Source organism: Moschus berezovskii, chromosome 5 (assembly GCF_049115385.1).
Source record: "Moschus berezovskii isolate FMDL1 chromosome 5, NW_MosBer_1.0, whole genome shotgun sequence".
Lineage (NCBI taxonomy): Eukaryota > Metazoa > Chordata > Mammalia > Artiodactyla > Moschidae > Moschus > Moschus berezovskii.
Genome location: NC_142464.1, coordinates 105,245,200 through 105,259,213, shown reverse-complemented (window position 1 = coordinate 105,259,213; position 14,014 = coordinate 105,245,200). Strand labels below are relative to the sequence as shown.

Genomic DNA, 14,014 nt, shown 5'->3' with positions numbered 1-14,014 from the left:
TCAGACATGACTGAAGTGACTTAGCATGCCTACATGCATCCATTGGAGAAGGAAATGGCAACCCAATCCAGTGTTCTTGCCTGGAGAATCCCGGGGATGGGGGAGCCTGGTGGGCTGCCGTCTATGGGGTTGCACAGAGTCGGTCATGACTGAAGTGACTTAGCAGCAGCAGGGGCACTACCACATGCTGCAGGGCAACTAAAGCTTCACACCGCTAGAGACCTCCAGTGCAGTTACAGAAAGTCCGTGTGCCATAACGAAGACTCAGAACAGCTAGAAAAAAATTTAAAAATAATAAAAAAAAATGTTTTTAAAAAAGAAAAGGAATGGCCAATTGACATTTAGCTCCTAACAGCATTATATGACCCCTGGCACTCAAAGCCTTTGCCATTCCCACCCAGGTGAAGGAATACATTACCTCTCCCTGTCCTAGATTTCCCTCCTCCCCACCTTTTTTAAAACAATGTCTCTACCATTTCATAAATCATTCGTTGATTTCTTTAACCCATACTTTATTTTTGTCTTCCCTGAATTTAAAGCATTTCATTTCCATACAAGTCAATGCTCTCTTCCCCAAAACAAGTCAACAAATACTTTCCTGCAGGTTGAAATATATGCTAATAATATCTGTTCTATTACTCTCATGCCTTTTTTGATTTTATATTAACTGTTCAAAAAAGTATCTTTTCCTCTACTTAAGAGCAGGAGTTTTTCAATAGCTTTCTGTCTCTTCACTGTGCAAAGCACAGATTTGTCTGTGAAAAAGCTATCTATGTTGGCATATCAGTGAATGGAAAATGCTTTCCTGTTTACTTTTTCCATTCTTCTGAAATATTCTGATATTCACCTATTTGGAATCAATGAATCCGAAAATGGAGGCATACTTTCTGATTAATAAGAGCAAAGTATAATAATAATATTATTAAAACCAATGGCAAATGTTATCAGGTTACAAAACAATGGTTTATGTATTTTCAGGATGCACTTTGTAGTCTTCAGGTGCTGAAGTGAAGTGAAGTTGATCAGTCTTGTCCAACTCTTTGCTACCCCATGGGCTGTAGCCTAATAGGCTCCTCCGTCCATGGGATTTTCCAGGCATGAGTGCTAGAGTGGGTTGCCATTTCCTTCTCCAGGAAATAATCCCGACCCAGGGATCGAACCCGGGTCTCCCGCATTGTAGGCAGACTCTTTACCGTCTGAGGCACCAGGGAAGCCCTCTTCAAGTACTAGAGAACATTAACTGTGTGCCACACAACTCAATAATATCTACAATTGCATGCTTATTCTAGGTGCTCTAACTTTAACTAGTTTATTAAAATAAAAGAAAGTAGCTAGGAAAGTAACCTAGATGTTGGTCTTAAAGTTATTTCTTACACATTTGAGTTACAGAATACCTGCTCTGGAGGAAAGAAAAAAAAACACCAAAAAACGTTAACCAATGACTTAATAATTGTTTACAAATACTTGAGGGGCTGTAGAGAGATCAGGGTTTTTCTTGTCCGTGTCAAAGATGAGAATTAGGTCTAAAGGTGATAGCTGAATGGAGGCAGAATCCAGGCCAAGGTAAATAATGACTGTCTAAGTGTGTAGCCTGATGGTGAGACCCTTCTATGGGGCTAGGCAGACAGAAGAGAGACGACCATAATTCAAGACTTCCTGAAGGATCTCTTTATAGGGAAGGATCTCTTTATAGGGAAGGATCTCTTTATAGGATCTTCCTTTATAGGGAAGGTGTGAAAGGTGAGCTAGATAACCTCTCAGATCCCCTGCAAGAACTACAATAGGCTTTAATTTCAGCGCTTTTCAAGGTAATGTTTTTAGATGTCAAAATGTAACTACCAATAGGTGGTGCTGTTTTCTTACTGTTTGCTAAGTACTAGCATGAGGTTGGCTTTTCCTTGCTGAACATACTTCTCCCATGGTCTGCTTAGGATGTGCCACTGGCATTATGATTTTCTGAATTTTCTAGAGTCATCATACCTGTGAATTGGAAAGGGGCTTAGAAGTCAGGTGAGTTTTGGAAGCAGCCATACATTTTTTTGGACACCTGTTAGGACTTTGCCATTTCTCCCTGAAATGCCTTCATCCAGCCTAGTTCTCCTTAATGATCCAGATTACATTTTTAAGGCAAAGCAGAGGCAAGCTTTTTACAACCCACTCCTTTCATTTAGACCCTGTCCCTATTACTATTTTCATCATATTGTTATTCGTTCCTAAGACCCTAAGTTCCTTAAAGACAAAGCTCTGTAGTAATTACATCAGACTCTTCAGCCCCAAGCACGGGGCTTAACTCAAGTGTTAGTCGCTCAGTTGTGCCCGACTCTTTGAGACCCCATGGAATGCAGCCCACCAGGCTCCTCTGTCCAACTTTTAAGTAGTGCTCAGTAAATACTTCTTATATGAATAAACAGATTTAGTCCAACCTATTCGGAGAATCCCAGGGACAGCAGAGCCTTGTGGGCTGCCGTCTATGGGGTCGCACAGAGTCAGATATAACTGAAGCGACAGCAGTAGCAGCAGCATTCATTGCAGAGGGTTTCCCACGAGGCTCAGCAGTAAAGAACCTGCCTGCAGTGTAGGAGATGCAGGAGACTCGGGTTCAATCCCTGTATGGAGAGGATCTCCTGGAGGAGGGTATAGTAAACCCACTCCAGTATTCTTGCCTGGAGAATCTCATGGACAGAGGAGCCTGGTGGGCTACAATCCATAGGGTCGCAGAGTCGGACACAACTGAAGCTACTTAGCATGCACGCATACACATTCATTGTAGAAGTATGAAAATGAAGGACCATAAAAGTCAGCCAGCCAGTGAGCATTGATTTTGGAGAGGAACCCAGGTCTTCTATTACCTATATAAAAATTTTTTGGGGGGGTGTCTGGTTATCAGATAAAGGCAGAACATCTATTTGTTTTCATCTGAAAAGAAAGCACCTGCTCCTCAAGAAACCCAGGACTCTGCAAAGAAACTAAGACCTGGGACCAGCTGTACTATTGTGACAGTTCAGTTCCTCTCAGGGAGGAGTCGAGGCGGTGCCCGGGGAGTGGGGAGTGGGAGGTCACCTTCGTGCTGGCCCACACAGAACGTTTTCAAAGGGAAATAGAACGTACAATGGAAAGCTTTCTATGTAAAGTCTGATTTTAAAACAAATAGACTAAATGAAATCTTGATGATTAGTTAAATCCCCAGGAAGCAGCAAAAACATTTTAGTCATACAGAAAATATGTAACTAAGAACAACTCTTTTTTTTCCATCCCTTTCTCCAAACAAAGCACAGCTGCTAGAGATGCCGGGGTGCCTAGGACAGGGCCGTATATGCTTATAGTCACGGGCTGAATACTCTCTGCTGATTATGGCGCCAAGGCTACAGTTCCTCTATGCCACCTTCAGTTTCCCAGCATCAAGAGATGGAGAGATTCTAAATAGAACACAGTCTGAATGTTGTTTTTCTTGCAGAGTTCCAGTCAAATGACTGAGTTTTATGGGATCTCAAAACAACCATCCTCTATGTCCAGAGTACAACACGGCCAAAGATGATATAATGTATGTTTTTCTAGAACAGCAAAATGTTCACTAATCAAGTTTATCTACTCTCAGCCTCCACCCAAGGGCATTCCTAGACTGTGAGCTCTCAGAGGGTAGACCCATGTCCAGATAAATCTTTGAACTCCTAGCACTTTGCGTGGTCTGGAACATTGATATCCTGAAAAATATTTTAAAATATTTAACAATGAATGAGCCACTGTGCAAACTTGCCAGATTCTTGAGTGTTTCCTACTTCACAACAAAGGGAAAAAATATTTAAGCTCCCAAAGCAAAAGGCCTTCTGGGGGATAAGTATCCTATGGCATTTCATTTCATCAGGAGAAAAACATTACTAGAACAGGGTATAAAGTAGAATGGCTTTGTCCCACATCCTCATGGTAAAATGTCTTATGGTAAACTCTTAAACTGAAATTTCTTTCAATGATTTTTAAAGCATGTTACCTGGCTGATAGTTTTTCTACTATCTTCTCTTACCTAGTCCCCTGAACACCTAATTCAGCTCAACTGAATTATTTCCCGAATACCGACTGTATGGCCACCTATGCCAGGCCCTCAAAATACAAGCTTGAAATGAAATATGCTATTTTCCCTCCAGAAACTTGATCCTTGCCCCATCACCCATTTTCTAGCAAACTTATTAGGCCCCAAACTCTGCAGCTGGGAAAGAAGGGTTAGAAGTCTTTTTTAACTTACTTTTGAACTCCTCCCCAGGGTAAAGCTGTCATAAAAACATTAATATACCATCCAAAGTGAAAGAAACTTACCCTTATATAAATTAATAAACCATTTGTCCAGGGAAAGACCCACTAAAACGGCCAGATGAGACCAGAACTAGGAGGTTAATCAATCCTGAATTTCAGACGCCGGTTATCAGATACTCAAAACTCCAGGGATGTTGAGTTTAGAGCAGTGTCTCAGACATGTGTCAGAATCACCTTTCTAGCTTGTAAAAAAACCGAGTTTTCTGTGCCCACCCTCAGAGTGTGATTCAGATGGTTTGGGTGGGCTGGAGGATTTCTAACAAGTTCCCTGATGCTGCTAACTCAGGGACCATACTTTGAGAAAAACTAACTTCAAGAAATCATTATGGAGAGGTACAACTCTGCTCCATGAAGCCACCGAGGTAAGGACAGAAACAGTACTTTCTTGAATGGAAATTTGGCATAGATTGTATTAAAAGAGGACTACGACTTCTTCATGCTTACACTGCCATCCAGATACAGCCTTTGTGTCACAAACAACTGCATGGTATTACTGCGTTAGGTATGTTTAAGGTTTTGTGGGGAGCGAGAGAAAGACAGTATCTCAAAGTATTAAGACTCTCATTTACATGGGACTTTCAAATGCATTTTCGCATTCAATTTTTTCAACTACATTTCACCATCTTTCTGTGAGATTAGCATAGTTCAGTTCAGTTCAGTCGCTCACTCGTGTCCAACTCTTTGCGACCCCATGAATCACAGCACACCAGGCCTCCCTGTCCATCACCAACTCCCAGAGTTCACTCAAACTCACCTCCATCGAGTTGGTGATGCCATCCAGCCATCTCATTCTCTATCGTCCCCGTCTCCTCCCACCCCCAATCCCTCCCAGCATCAGACTCTTTTTCCAGTGAGTCAACGCATCGCATGAGGTGGCCAAAGTATTGGAGTTTCAGCTTTAGCATCAGTCCTTCCAATGAACACCCAGGATTGATCTCCTTTAGAATGGACTGGTTGGATCTCCTTGCAGTCCAAGGGACTCTCAAGAGTAGGTATGACTTAACCCATTTGATAGATGATGAAATTAGGCCTGGAAATATTAGATGACTTTATTAATTAGCAATGCAGCCAAGATTACCATTTAGATCTCTTAATGCTCTTAATCTTAGATTCTCTAGGAATCTCTTCTCTTCTTGAAAACCATTTATCGTAACCCACACCTAAGAGCAGCAATTATACTCCATTCAGTCTTTAGATTAATTCCATGCAATTAAATTAAAATTTTCTTGACAGAAAAAGCAAATATGATCATGTCGGGCCTCAGTAGTTTTAACTTTAAATCAGAGGACTGGGCAGAGATTCTCTCATTACCAAAGCTACTGGATACAATTATAAAAGGAACATTTAACATTTACTCACTATAATATTTAAAGTCATAATTTACTCACTATAATATTTGAAGTCAAATTTAATATTTACTCCCTCAGGAAAGTAAGAGCATACTGAAGTTGGAAATATAGTAGGATCAGTTTGCCCAAACACTTTATTCATAATGCCCAAGCAAAATCAGGGCATCAGATTACTGTGGTTCTACTGCCAAGAAACAATAGATCGTAAAGGAAGGTAGATCACTGAAGGATTCAATAAAACACCACGGTCAATTGGCTTTATGACTTACATGTGGACGTTTTAGACAAATAAAGAGACATCCATGTCTTTAATAATATCATCCCTGAAAATGTGTGTTACCAAGAGTACTTTAGGTACCAATATTTTAGGACACAACCACTACTAACATATTACTAGACTAGCAGCTTTATGGATTTCTAAGTATATTCCGTAGGTGAGGGCTCTTCGGTCACAATGCCATGGTTTACTGTGGTCCAAAGTAGATATTACCTTGGTAAACTTTTCTCACTTGATTAATACTATGTCACTGTTTCCATTACAAAACTCTATTTTCATGGGTTAGGAACATAATCATAAAAATTCACTCTGAATTGAAACTTGGCATAGGAAAGTTCAAATAGAAACTATTTATGAAGCCAAACTTCTTTCCATCATACCAATGAAATAAAGTTATCAAGATACTGATTACTGTGCTGTGCTGTGCTAAATTGCTTCAGTCGTGTCCGAGACTTTGTGTGACCCCATGGACTGTAGCCTGACAGGCTCCTGTGCCCATGGGATTCTCCAGGTAACAATACTGGAGTGGGTTGCCATGCCTTTCTCCAGGGGATCTTTCAGACCCAAGGATTGAACCTGTGGCTCTCATGTCTCCTATTTGGCAGGTGGCTTCTCTGGTAGCTCAGACGGTAAAGCATCTGCCTACAATGTGGGAGACCCAGGTTCGATCCCTGGGTTGGGTGGATCCCCTGGAGAAGGAAATGGCAACCCACTCCAGTATTCTTGCCTGGAAAATCCCATGGACTGAGGAGCCTGGTAGGCTATAATCCATGTGGTCACAAAGAGTCAGACACGACTGAGCGACTTCACTTTCTTCTTTTCTTTTCTTTCTTTACCACTAGTGCCATCTGGGAAGCCAAGGATATACAAATTTAATGGATGGGAGAACCATCAAAATTTTAGGAGAAAAGTTCTGATGTTGGGGCAGAAAAATCCTGAATAGCATATATGAAATTGCTCAATAATTTTCATTAGTCTTTTTGATAGGTATGAGTTTTATTATATCTAATAAATACAGCAAACAATGGGATTATATAAGGGCTTTGACAGGTATCTATAACCAAGGGATTGATGATGATAAAACATTAACAAAGTGAAGAGTATTATCTCTAGTGAATTTTTCCACAAATAAAGAAGGCTTTCTTTTAAAAGAATAATACTGGATTGATGTAAAATAATAATACTAATCCTATAGAAGAAAATAATGAAGGAGAATTCATAAAAACAGGCAAATAAAATTTAATGACAGAGGCTCTAAAATTACATTCAGAGAAATTTAAAACATGAAATCAGGAAGATGGTCCAGTTGGCCCTTGGTATTCTCAGAGAACTGGTTGCAGGACCCATGCTGATACCAAAATCCACAGAAGTTTAAGTCCCTAAAATTAAATGGCATTGTATCTGCATATAATCTACATACATGCTCCTGTATACTTTAAGTCATCTCTAGTGTATTTATTATTCAGCAAAAGCAAATTCTGCTTTGGGGAAATTTCTGAAATTTTTCCCTGTGAATATTTTTCATCTGTAGTTGGATTCGTGGTACTCAGGGATGTGGAGGGCTAACTGTACAATGCCAGCTGGACTCAAGTCCCAAAACTAACAGTGTTCGTAAATATCCTGAGTTAACAAATGAGAAATGAGACAGTGTTCAGTCATAATAGTCACTTGAACTTTGCCTATCTTCTTTCTTAAGAAGTTAGGAAGAATCTGAACCAATGTTTCCCCAGATAGATGTCTCAGAACCACAGTTCTCTCAAGTGATCTCCCGAGAAGAAAGTGATCCACTCCTAAGAGGGTTCATGAGCATTTAAAGGCCCTGAAAGGTCCCAAAGTAAACTGATAACTTTTCCCAAACTTACTTGATCATGGAATGCAATTTTATGTAACATCTTTTAACAACTTTTAAATACCTCTTTTACAAAATCTTCTCCTAGAAAATCAGGTAAGATCATTTGAAATTTTGAGATGAGCTCAGTATGTTTGAAAACTTGTCTGGCAAATATGTCATGATGTCCATTTCTTCTTGCATTTAAATAAAGGGTCAGGCTTGCTTTCTTTACAGCCTCTTCCAAACATGAAATTGTGTAATTCCAGAATGTTTAAAATCAGGTCTGATATTCATGTCTCTAGCTAATTTTTAGAAAAACCCGAACTGGGTCAATCAAATGCTTATAAACTTCCATCGCTTAGATAAAATGTCTGTAACCCTTTTAATATATTCTCAATTATGTATATAGTTTTAATGTACAAATATTCCCTGAGTGAATTATCTACTTAGGGGACTTTTTTCATTGACCCTCATGTTCTCCTGGTCTGATTGTGTCTAACCATACTAAAGAGGTAAATTTAAATTATTTTTAATGTAACAGTCTTTTTCTTTTCCATTAGCATAGATAATCTAGAATTCATGGCATTATGGATTTTTAAATGTCAGAGATTGTAAAGCTGTCTTGATTGTTACAATAAAAACTTCATTAGGGGCTATCATGTATTCAAAGTAGAGTGTAATTCAAAGCAGCTGCACAGCCTCTCCAGATGTACTATTGTCCTCTGAATAAAAACATCAGATAATCTATGTATTCTTTACTTTCTAGGTGCCAGAAATTTCTAGGTAACTCCGTTTTAATAATATTGTTATAGCCCCTTGCCATCAAACCCATCAAAAATGATGCTCCTACCATCCAGCCCATGCTATTTACAAAACTGGCTCCTATTAGAATGATTGTTCAGTCCTTCATTACATCCTTTCTAAAGCCTTATATTTTAGCCTTGCACTTCAGAAACATGTCATATTATAATTCTTCATTTTTAAAGATTTTTGGTTACAGTAGGAAAGACTCTCCTCTTTCTCACTGAAGGAAAATACTCACTTCAGGGTCTGACTTTTCTCAACTTTCTGTCTATAAAGTCTGTGTCATTTTTCTTTAAAGGTGACATAAATCCACTGAAATGCAATCTTTTGTAGTTATATGTTGCTGCTGCTGCTAAGTCACTTCAGTCGTGTCCGACTCTGTGTGACCCCACAGACGGAAGCCCACCAGGCTCCCCCGTCCTTGGGATTCTCCAGGCAAGAACACTGGAGTGGGTTGCCATTTAAAATAATGATAGTTTCCTAATAAGAACATCTGTGCGTTAATCGCTTTCCCTAAAGAGGTTAAATTTATGATTAAGAAAAATAAGATTAAGTGACTATGGAAATGATGAGAAACTAATGAACACAAAGTATGTATCTTCAAGGATCAAGCCAGGAGAAAACCTCATGCAAAATATTCTTCTTTCATTACATAGAAGCCAAGGACAACTTAAACTAAGACGAAAATAAAAGCTGATTTCATGTCCCTCTTGTCTTCCTTCGAGATGGTGTGTTTTTCTAAAGCCGAACTTCTTTGTCATCAATAATTTTGTAAATTACCTTTTACAAAGGGAAAGATAAAACCTATCTTTATATAAACACTTACACACCACAAAAAGACGTATGAGTGCTCCAAACTTACGGTTTTGGCACACCAACTGCATAGCATTGAGGGAGGAGAAAGGGGTTAGCAGAAAGTGTATTTAGGATGAATGCCACCCACCATCAAGTAATGGTTTAAGTAGAAGGTAATCAGAGGGAGACCACAGCAGCTAAATTTCAACCAAAGATATTCTAGGTTTAGAACAATAAATAATTTTAATCAGGTATGTTCCAAGGAGCAAAGAGGGCTCTAAGGCTATAACTCAGCCTGAATAAGCACGGGGAAAGTCTGCCGAATCAGCAGCCACTCCATAGACAGCAGCACACACCTGACCTTCCATTAAAATCTGTAACATCGTTGGTCCAGAGAAGCCCATATGTTTGTGAAACCTCAACACTGGACTGGAAACATACCTAATTTATTAAAGCAGACAGCATCTTTCACCTACATCAGAACACATGTCACAAGATGAAGGGTGTTAGGGAAATGCTGATACAGATAAAGGAGACACATGAAAGCCTTAGCACCTTCCTGGAGTTCTGCCTTATTAAAGCCAGAACTGCTTTTAATAAGGTCTTTTTAGTGTGTTAGTAACTAAACACTCTTGGAAGGAGTCCAACATGAGCCACCTCTCCAGGAGTCTCCAGTGTAGTAACAGGACACTTTAGCTTCCACAAAAACCAGTGTCTACATTTGATAAATAAGTCATTAAGACAGTCTCTAGGATGCTAAAGGAATTACTTTTCTTATCAGGGCGCACAGCCTTGTATATATGCTTTCAGCTGCAATTCATCATTTCAAGGGAACTTCTGGCCTCTGTATCAGAGTTTATCATTTGATGGTCTAAGACTACAGAGAGGCTGATAAGGGACACTCTGAAATTATAATGCAGAGAGTGAGCTGAAGCCAAAGAGTAAACGGGGCCTGAGATATTCAAATCCTTATCCATCTCTCACTCATGGTTCCCTCAGTCTGAAACAAACATACAAAACGACTATACATGCCACCTCCAAACCTTGTGATTCATACTAAAAATTTGTGATTCCAAAAATACTATTCATCTCTTGGGTGCCTTGGAGATTCCCTAGGAATATTACCAAGAAAATGCATATAGAGGTAAGAATGATTAGATTATCTTCACTATTGTCACCTGCCTTGCCCACCCAGCTTCTCTGGTTTCTTCCACACTGCTTTTTCATGAAGCTCTGCCCTTGGAGTTGCACTAAACAGGCCAGTCCCTGGTGTGCTCAGCTGTCAGGACAGCCTTCTCAAGTGGCGGACACACTGTGGATGAACAAGAACAGGCTTCTCCTGCCTTAGCAGAGGCCACCTCCTTATAGATCATGCTCGTGGTTTTCAGAAGAAAGCGAAATCTGATTCAGCTCAGGCTCCAGCTAAAGACTTCTGCATTAGAAAGCATAATTCACATTTATTGTAAATGTCATCAAGCCTAGGTGCTCTAGAGTGTATTTACACTGTCAGCCTAGGGCTTTCCTTGATGGATGCTTTCGTGGTGTTCCTCTTTTCCAGGAGTCCTACATAGCAAAGCTTTGGGAGATGTCTTTCTAGTGATTCTGACAGAATTGATAGAGCATGAGGCATGGCCTCCTAACTTGGAGATTCTTGGCTATTTTTCAACGGTTCACTGAGGACAGGCTTTGCAGTTAACGTTTCCCTTCATCGTGAGTGCAGTGAACAAAAAGCCGGGTGCATCCTCAAAGCACATAAACCAAGTTAGCGTCCAGGAAACTTTCCCTCAAGCTGTTAGCACAGGGGAGGCAGGCTGTTAGCATAAGTTATTCGCTTCACCACAGGGGCCAGGAGAAACCTTGTTAAGCCATGAATTTCAGTCCACAGTGATCTGTGTGTTGAAAAATGGGATGAGCAAATTTTCATCGGCAGATTCCAAGAGGTGTTTACATCCACCGGCTGCTCCCCTCCGTCCCAACTCCTCCCAGGGTGGGTGGTACAGTCCCCTGTTTGCCCAGATGGGTTTTAAATAATCGAAACACCCGAGCACCTGGTTTAGTCTGCGTTGTTTGCCATCAAGTAGAAAGTGTCAAATCTAAACACACAGGACGCCAGTTAAGAGAAGGTGGAAGGTCTGGAGAAGCGCCTGTCTAAAGGACTAAGGGGAAGGCGTCTAGTTCAAGTGTGATTTTTCTCTCTGGTGCCCCGGGGTTGGCATAAAAGAACATCTGCCTCTAGGTAAACACGGCTATAGCCCTGTCCAAGGGAATTTCCGCTGACCGACTTAAGAAACATCGGCACAGGTTGCTCCCCAGGGGAGCTCCAGACACCCAGGGCCAGAGGACCCCGCTGGATAGGGTGGGGGGCAGCCCCTTTCCCTGTTTTCTGCACTTCCTTCTTCCAGCCGCCCCGGTTCAGGTCTCGGCGCCCTTCTCCCCTACTTCTCCCTCTCCGTTCGGACTCTGGAATTGGGCTGATTCTTAGGTCACGGGTGGAATGCGGGGTGAGACGGCACCGAGGGGCTGCGGGGAGGGTGAGCTGCAGGGCGAGGGAGGGTCTCTAGGTCACGCGGGGGGCAGACGAGGAAGCCGTGGGGGGTGTCCCGGGAGACCCGTGGGACGGGATCGCGGAAAGGGGGCGCCCCGGGCACTCACCTGCGGCTCTGGCTCGAAAGCTGCGAACCGTGTTGCCCTCGCGCAGCGGCTGGGGGCGCAAAGACGGCGAGCTCCGCGCCGAGTTGCCGGGCGTCCGCGCCTCCTCCGCTCGGCCGCCGCGGTACCTGTCGTAGAGCCGCAGCATGTGCTCCGACAGCTGGTCGAGCGGCTGCAGCCGGGATTCGGGGCCGCCACCTGCCGCGCGGCCTGCCGGCACAGCCAGGCGGAGCTCCGGGAAGGGCTGCCTGGGTCTCTGTCCCTGCGCCAGGCTCACACACAGGCAGCTCAGCCACAGGCGGAGCAGCCCGCGCGCCCCGGCCATCGCGAGGTCCGCTCCGCTGCTGCGTCCTGGGAGGAGCGGGGGAGGTCCCTCCGAGGCGCGGACCGGGTGCCTCCGAGGTCCCTCCGGCGGCGGAGCCGAGGGTAGAAACTCGCAGCTAGCTGGGGCGAGGGCGCCCGGAGCCCGGACGCTGCCCGAGCAGGACCGCGATGGGCCCCACTCTGGGCGCCGGCCGACGGCGGCCCGGCAGGTGGGCTCTTGCCCGGCGGTCGCGCGGACCTCACCCGCGCAGGGCGCTGCCGGCGCCGTCCCCCCTCGGACTCCCAGCCAGAGCTGAAGGCGCGGCGTGTGTGGCTGGCGTGTTTTCTGATCTGTCTGGACCCTCCCTCCCCGCTTTATTCTCGGGGACACCGGGCCGAGGCGGGCGCGCGGGGCGCCGGGGCTCAGCGCGGCGTCGGGCGCGGAGCCGGAGCCGGGTGAGCCGAGCGCGGACCGGAGGGCGCTCGCTCGCCTTTTGCAAGGATTGGAGCAGCCGCGGTGCGGCCGGTCCGAGTTTTGAGTGTTTGCGTGTGTGTGTGTGTGTACGTGTGCGCGTGTGCGTGTGTGTGGTGTGCAACAGAAGGCGGGGGGAAGAGGGGGAAAGAGAGAGAGGGGGAGAGAGACTGACTCGGTTCCCTGGCCGATCTGTACTGTCCGCGGCCAATCTCCTCTCTCCCTCGCCCTGGAAGGCAGCAGGGACCGCGCTCTACCCCCGAGAGAAGGGAAGGGGGAAGCAACCAGCTAGCCAGCAGGGGGAGGGCGAGAGGAGGAAGTAGAGGTGGGGGTGGTAGAGGCGAGTAAGCGGGGGAAGGAGAAGGTCCAGGGAGAAAGAAAGGGTGGGAGGCACGGGGTATTATTATTATTTAATCTCTTCAGGAACATTGGCTATGTCCTGGCCAGCAGGAAGGGAGAGGAAAAATAAACTTCTTCCTGGATTCTTTCTCCTCTGACTCCAATGAAAATCAAGACGTGAACAGCGAGCACCAACCTCAGTTCCCTTCCTGGGCCTCTGGGGATCAGGTGGCGGACCACGCACCTGCACCTGTGCCGGGATGCCTGCTTCCCCAGTCTCCCCGAGAGCTTACCCCTCAAAACTCCTTCTCTTCTGCATCTTCCCTTTGCATCTCCTCCACTCTCCACCCAGTCCCCCGGCTCCTAGGAAATAAATATGAGCCAAATCGACCCAGTCCCGTCTTAAAACAAATAAACAAGCAAACAACCTGCAAACACCCACCCACCCCCACATTCCCCCTCAAGAGGATTCTCTGCAGGGTTGTGGGTAGTGGTGAAACAGAAGGATTTCTGGGAGAGGCTGAAATCCAGAGCGGACTTTCAGAGTTGCTAATCAGGCCTTAGCTACTCACTGTTCTTTTGATATCAAGTGTGCTATCTTGAAACAACTTTCACAATAAAGCCCATTTTACAGATGAGGAAACTGAGGCAGAGACTCTCCTAGATGGCAGAGCTGAGATCCTAACTCAGGGAATCTGATTCCTGAGCTCAAGCCTTTAATCATCTCATTATCAGTAATGAAGCTAGCATTTAAAGTGAAGCTTCAGTGTGACAATTTATGTAAATATTCTTAGCAGAGGCTTCCCAGGTGGTGCTAGCTGAAGAGAACCCGCTGCCAATGCAGGAGACATAAACGACTTGGGTTTAATCCCTGGAATCTGGAAGATCCT

At 44.0% G+C, this 14,014-nt stretch overlaps 1 protein-coding gene across 1 annotated transcript in view; it reads right to left on the bottom strand.

Moving 5' to 3' along the window:
- BMP3 (bone morphogenetic protein 3) overlaps positions 1-12,335 on the bottom strand; it is a 33,005-nt gene extending 20,670 nt beyond the window's left edge. Inside the window, exon 1 of the mRNA XM_055434911.2 lies at positions 12,014-12,335. Coding sequence (XP_055290886.2) covers positions 12,014-12,335 — 322 coding nt within the window. The remainder of the gene's footprint in view (positions 1-12,013) is intronic.
- Between the last annotated feature and the right edge of the window lie 1,679 nt (positions 12,336-14,014).